The 6,073-nt window shown below is 59.2% G+C and overlaps 1 protein-coding gene across 1 annotated transcript in view; it reads right to left on the reverse strand.

Annotated features, from left to right (window-relative positions):
- Positions 1-3,110, reverse strand: part of TBX20 (T-box transcription factor 20) — a 39,623-nt gene extending 36,513 nt beyond the window's left edge. The window contains exons 1-2 of the mRNA XM_064443931.1: positions 2,778-3,110; positions 526-760 (exon numbers count right to left, since the gene is read on the reverse strand). Coding sequence (XP_064300001.1) covers positions 526-760; positions 2,778-2,904 — 362 coding nt within the window. The 5' untranslated portion in view covers positions 2,905-3,110. The remainder of the gene's footprint in view (positions 1-525; positions 761-2,777) is intronic.
- Between the last annotated feature and the right edge of the window lie 2,963 nt (positions 3,111-6,073).

Raw genomic sequence — 6,073 nt, forward strand, 5'->3', positions numbered from 1 at the left:
CATTAATGACAAGTAACTGGGGATTACAAAACCCGACAAGACATTCGGCTCCTCCGGACTGCGTTTTACTGACCCAAACCCCAAAGCCTCACTGAAGAAACGGCATGGTTTGAGGTGACGAGAAAGCCTGGGATTCTTTTGCACATTATTGGCGACAGCGAGAGAAACCAAACCAAACCAAGCCCTGCCTGAATTACTTCCCCACGACCCCACATTTCCCTGTGCCTGTAGCACTCCAGCCCCGCAAAATCACTGCGCCGCACGAAAGAGCTGTTACAGCCACAGACCAAATTATTAGGGGAACAAGCTTTCTACCCAGTCCCCGGAACCCCCCAGTGTGATTTCAGCCGCGCCGGGCTTCGCCTTCCTCCTCCTCCTCCTCCTCCTCCTCTTAGCCCATCCGTGCTGCTCTCCTGAAATAAAACTACGGGGTTTTGTTTATCTTGCCTTTTTTTTCCTCCCTCCCGCCGCCAAAGCCACCTTTAGGCAGCTGCCCGGAGGGACCCCGGGACTGCCCAGCCTTACCTCCCGGATTTGGTGATGATCATCTCGGTGCCTAGTTCATGAAACTTGTCCCAGAGCTCCTTGGTCTCCAGGCTGCAGGAGATTTTGGCCATCTCCTCGCTGGGGATGATGGGGGTGGTGGGGATGAGGGGCTCGGTGCACAGGGACGAAGGGCTGGTGCTAAAGTCCCCGTGAGGGTCCAGGCTGGACAAGTCACTCAAAGGCTGGGCGCAAGAGGATTTCTCAACGAATTGTTCTGCAGGATTTGGGAGCGGGGGGGAAGGAAAGAGAGAGGGGATTGAGCCAGGACGGGGCGACCGCCGAGAAACATTATTTTCCAGAAGGAAAAAAAAGACAAAAAAAAGAAAAAAGGCACTTCTCCTTCAGCTGCCCCCCCGTGGTCCAGCACACCCCCAGATCCGCGCTGTTTCTTAGCCGTCAGCTCATCTTTTGAGGGCAGGGGTGGTGTTTTTCGGAGATCAGCTCCGGGAAGAGCCCGGCGCGGTGCCTCTCCCCGAAGGCTCCCGGGGGGCGATGCTCGTGGGGCGGCTGGGCCCAGGCCGCACCGCCGCCCGGCTGTTACCCCCTCCGCAGGGCGCGGAAGGGCGGGCCGGGTCGTGGGTGCCCCCCGCTAACCGGGGGTTTTCAGGGAAAGGTCACTAATTCCCATTAAAACGGGAGCGCTCGGCTCCGGGGTCGCGCTGGGGCAGCGCGGGCGGCTGCTCCCAAACTGCGCCCTGGCGCAGCGCGTAACCCAGACAGAGCCCGAGCGCGGCCGCGCAGGTTCCGCGCTTCCTCCGCGGGGGAGCGAGCTCCTAATATTAACCCAAGGCCTGGCGAGGACTCACCGGCCCGGAAAGCCGTGTGTGCCCAGCCTCCCGGCTGGTTTGCTGAGGCTGAACGCTCTCCGCTGGAGAATCGGGCTGCGCGGGAGCTGCGCGGGGGCGCGGGATGCGCGGGGGAGGTGGCTGCCGCCGGCGCTCGTCACCCCTTGCAAGCTCCGGGAGGCTTTGGGAGCTTCAGCGCCTCCGCCGGGAGCTTGAGCCAAGGAGGGCACGGGAGGGAGTGGGGCGGCGGGGTCTTTGCCCCGGCCCCGGGATGCGGCGACCCATCTGCCGCCAAGAACCGGGAGGCGCCCGAAGGCGCCCTGCCCCTGCGGGGGAAGAGCTCGCCCAGGTCTCCGGGTAATAAAAACCGAGTTATACAGGCAGTCGTTTCCCTTCGATTTCTAATTGAATGGCGTGGGGCAACGTGTTTAAAAAAAATATGCGAAATTAATTGAGCGAGCGTTTTCAGGAAAAAACAACAACAACAAAAAAAAAAAACCAACCAAACAAAAATAAAAGCGGCAAGTTAGCTAGTTTTAACACAGGACCGTGAAAATATGTCAAACGGGAATACTACGACATTCCCGGCCTAGACTGAAAAATAAAGTTTACAATGAATCCCTGTGAAATCTATTGAGTCATTTGATCAGATGGAGCTGCCTTTTCCAAATTCCTTTAAGCTCCACTGTAATGTTGTTCATTGGCACCCTGAAAGCTTAATACACTATTATTATTATTTTGTAGTTTTCTGCGACGTCTTGGAGACATGCAAGGACCACAAGCCGCAGAAACTGGCGGGGAGGCGGGGAAGATGCTGATGCTTTTTAGAAGCCGTCGAGAATCTGAATCGAGGCGACCGAATAGAAGCGAAATCGCTTACCGGAAAATCGCGAGGAATCGCTATTAAAAAATCCTCCCGGTCGATGTAGAGTGTGAGAGTCTGCATGAGCCTACATCGAGTAGCTGTGGAGCGAAGGGATTTTCGGGTCTAGGTACAAGTTTTACCACCCCTTGTAAGCCTAGGCACGATACCGGAGATTCTCTTATTTGACTTCAAAAACATAGATGATTTGCAATAAATATTTAAGAGGTTTATTTCGTACCAGCGAAGAGAAACGTAACTACCTCAGGGTGCGAAATTATTCTCCGAATGGCCAAGCTGGATAAATAGACGGCGTAATTTTAAGCTGGAGGAATTTAGGAAATAGTTTGTGCTGTAAAAAGCCTCGCCTGAAAACGGCGGTGGGTGTTGAGGGGACTTAACTGGCTTTCGCGGTGAGTTTTTCCTTCTGCAAGGGAAGCCTCGGGGCCGGGGGAACCCGCCGCCGCCTGACCCGGCCGCCGGAGCCTTGAGGGAGGCGAGCCTCAGCGGAAAGCGGGCTCCGCCGGGGACAGACGGACGGACGGGAGCCCCGCGCCCCACGGACCACCCTCGTCCCCACTCACCCAACGGCTTGATGGTGCTCTCGGGTGACTCCTTGTCCTTGGAGCTGCCGCTCGACATGAGGGCGGCGATGGAGAAGGCGTTGGCCCGGGAGGAGAGCTGCGGCTTGGGGGGCGGCGTGTACTCCATGGCCACCCGGCGGAGACGGGCAGGGCTGGGCTGGGCTGGGCTGGGCTGGGCTCGGCGGTGCCCGGGCCGGGCGCGGGAGCGGGAGCGGAGCGGGGACAGCGGGCGGGATGAAGGCGCTCTGCGCCGGGCGCTGGGCGCTCCCCCGCCTTAACGCGGGGCCGCGGAGATCCTATCGGCCAGCGGCCAATCGGCGGCGGGACACGTCAAGGGCCCCGGCCCGGCGGCGGAGGGGGCGGAGGCGGGCAGGAGGAGGAGGAGGAGGAGGAGGAAGAAGAAGAAGAAGAAGAAGAAGAAGGAGGAGGAGAAGGAGGAGGAGAAGGAGGAGGAGGAGGAGGAGGAGAAGGAGGAGGAGGAGGAGGAGGAGGAGGAAGAGGGGTGGGGAGGGGAGGGGAGGGTTCCGCCCGCCCGCGGGGTGGGCAGGGGGCGGCCGGCCCCCGGGAGAGCTCCCTGTCGCCGCCGCTCCCCCTTCGGGCAACCCAGCCCCGCTCCCCGCCGAGGTCCCGGGATGCGGGAGCGGTTCGGGGCGCGCCGCCCGCCCCTCCGACCCCGGCGGGGGGGGGGGGCACGTCACACGGCCAGGGATGCTCCCGAGAAGCTCCCGAGGCTGCTGGCCTTGTCGAGGCAAGAATCAGTGGAGAGATGGTCGAAAGGAGGAAAAGCTTTCCCTTTTTTTCTTTTTCGTCTGCGTGTCAATTTTCTATTTTAAATTCAAATCTTTACGAGGCGACAGCTTTTAAAGCAGCCGTTTCGTCGTTGTTTGTCTTCTGCTGGGACAGAAGGTTACTTAAGGCTGATCGGGCACTTGGTTTTTCTGCACCGGCTCCCAAATATTGTCGTCCCAGTCAGATGTACTCGCCCCCACCGACGCCAGGTGAGACCCTGGCTGGGTTCCCGTCCCAGCCAGCCCAGTGCGTGGGCCACTGCCCGCAGTTTTCTTCAACTCCGTTTCATGGGCTCCACCAAACTAGATGGTATTGATCAAGCGCATAAGACAGAGAAAACCAGGACGGGCCGATGGTGCCAACGAGCAGATTATCCCAAGACAGTGATTTAAGTCAATTACTCACCGCTGCTCTTTTAGACATATCATGCAAGCACCTTCCGTAAATACAAGAGCGGACAACCTAACTAAAGTCCTTTAAATAAAAAGAGGACTGAAAAGATTCTCTTGCTAAAACGACTGAAAAGGACACGCAATTTTTAATTTTTTACTGAAGTGCCAACTTCTAAACTCAAAGCAGAATTCCAGAAACTTTTAATACGCAGGCTTATGCCAAGAGACATACCGCTAGAAGGACTCCCCGCGGTCAGGTACAGATCTGTGCCACTCCTGTTCCTGCCGAACTTAATGAATTTATACAGAGAAACAGTGATTCGAGTCACTCTGGCCGCCCGCTGCAGTCGCAGCCAGGGAAGTGGGCAACACACACAGTGCCTTATCACCTTAAAATGAACGAGAACCAACAGAGCTTTGCCCTTTTATCAGCTGAAATTGCCTATAGATTATATAGGTAGAACAGAATAGAATAGAAAGATATATATGCTATCGCGAACAGGACGCGTATTTAGAAGCGCCTGAAACGTTTGGCAGAGGGCTAAGATTTCGGTGTGGCCCAAGGTGATCTGGGGGTTCCCGGCCTTGTCTAAGGGGGTAAGGGGGGCAGACGAAAAGCCCGGCCCGGGGCCGGCCGGGGAGCCCGGAGACCCTGCAGCGGCGAGGTCGGCTCACGAAGCGTCGCCTCTCGCTATGGAGAAAACGAGACGAACGATTGCCCCGACATCAATCTCAAGAAAACAAATAAACGAATAAAAAGAGTCCCCACATCGCTTTACCGCTTTACTCCGAGGGAGATCCCTCCTTTTAACAGCGTGGGTTCCCTGCGGGACAGCCCCGCTCCTGGGGCCGCTCCCGGGGGGCGGCGGTGGGACGGGGGTCCCGGGGCGACGGCCCTGCGCTCCCCTGGTCTGGCCTGAAAAGCAGGGTCCGGCCTGCCTGAAAAGAAAGACAAGGGAGTGAACAAATAGCCCGTGGAATTATTTTCTTCACCCTTCCTGTGGTGGTGGTGGGGATTCCCAGGTCCCCTTCGGTTTCCTACCTCATCTGGGCACCGCGCAAATAAGGACAATAAAAAAAACCAAAACCAAGCCTCCGTCAAAGTAACAGCGCAGATCCTGCGAAAAATCCCTCTCCCTTTCTGTCTGCTTATCTCCGTCCCCGGGCAGCCGGGCGATACCGTACCTGTCCCTAGCAGGGGCTGCTCCCGGCGTGCCCGGCCCGTCGGGGCTCAGGGGAGGGGGCCGACGGGTGGCGGCGAATATTTCAGTGCCGACAGCGCCTGGCTGGAAAACACCGCGATGCGGGGATCGGCTCAGTCCCGGGAGCTACGGCAGCCCCCGGACCCCTTTCTACTTTTCCTGGCCGCGGGATTTCCAGCCCCGCGGGGTGACCGGTCACTGCCTTTAGCCGGGGGTGAAGGGCTCGGCCCCGGCCCGGGATCGCGGCGCGGCCGTGGAGCGGGGACGGGGCTGGCCATCGCCGCCGGGCAGGGGGCTGCTCCCCTGGGAGAGGGTCCGGCCTCGGGGACGTGCGGGTCCCCGCTCGTACCTTGGACATCCAACACCCCGGTGGAAAGAAAGCGGGGGCTTCGTTTTATTTTATTTTAACCGGGGTCCGTCCACACGGGATGGCTCGTGTTTGCTCAGTTAAGCCATGCGAGCTTTCGCTCTATCCCACGAGGACCTTTATTTTCTTAGTTTTCCCCTCGCTCCGCCTCCGATAAGGAAAGGAGCCTTGTCTAGACGCCCAGAGCCCCCTCCTCCCCCGTGGGCAAGGAACGTGGTTCGGCTCCGGCCGTCTAATCCTCGCTGCCTCTCCCTCCCCCGCCAGGGCCGAGCCGGGGAGACAAGCGGGTCCTGGGTCCCGAGTGGGGAAGGGGAGAGAGCCCAGCTCTGCTGGGCTGCTCTGCCGCCCCTGCCCGTGGCCCGTGGGAGGCTTTCAGAGACGGGGGGTGTCGGAGGGACAGCCCGCTGCCCCAGTGCTCGTGGTCCCCCTCTGCTTTCCCAGCCGAGGGGGTGTCATGATTAAAGCCCCGGGCGCCCTTCCCGGGGGGTGCAGCTGGAGCAGCCGGTCCCTGCCGCCCTTCCCACCGCCTGCCCCCGCTGCAGCCCG

The sequence above is a fragment of the Phalacrocorax carbo genome, chromosome 2, assembly GCF_963921805.1.
Source record: "Phalacrocorax carbo chromosome 2, bPhaCar2.1, whole genome shotgun sequence".
In the NCBI taxonomy this organism is placed as follows: Eukaryota; Metazoa; Chordata; class Aves; order Suliformes; family Phalacrocoracidae; genus Phalacrocorax; species Phalacrocorax carbo.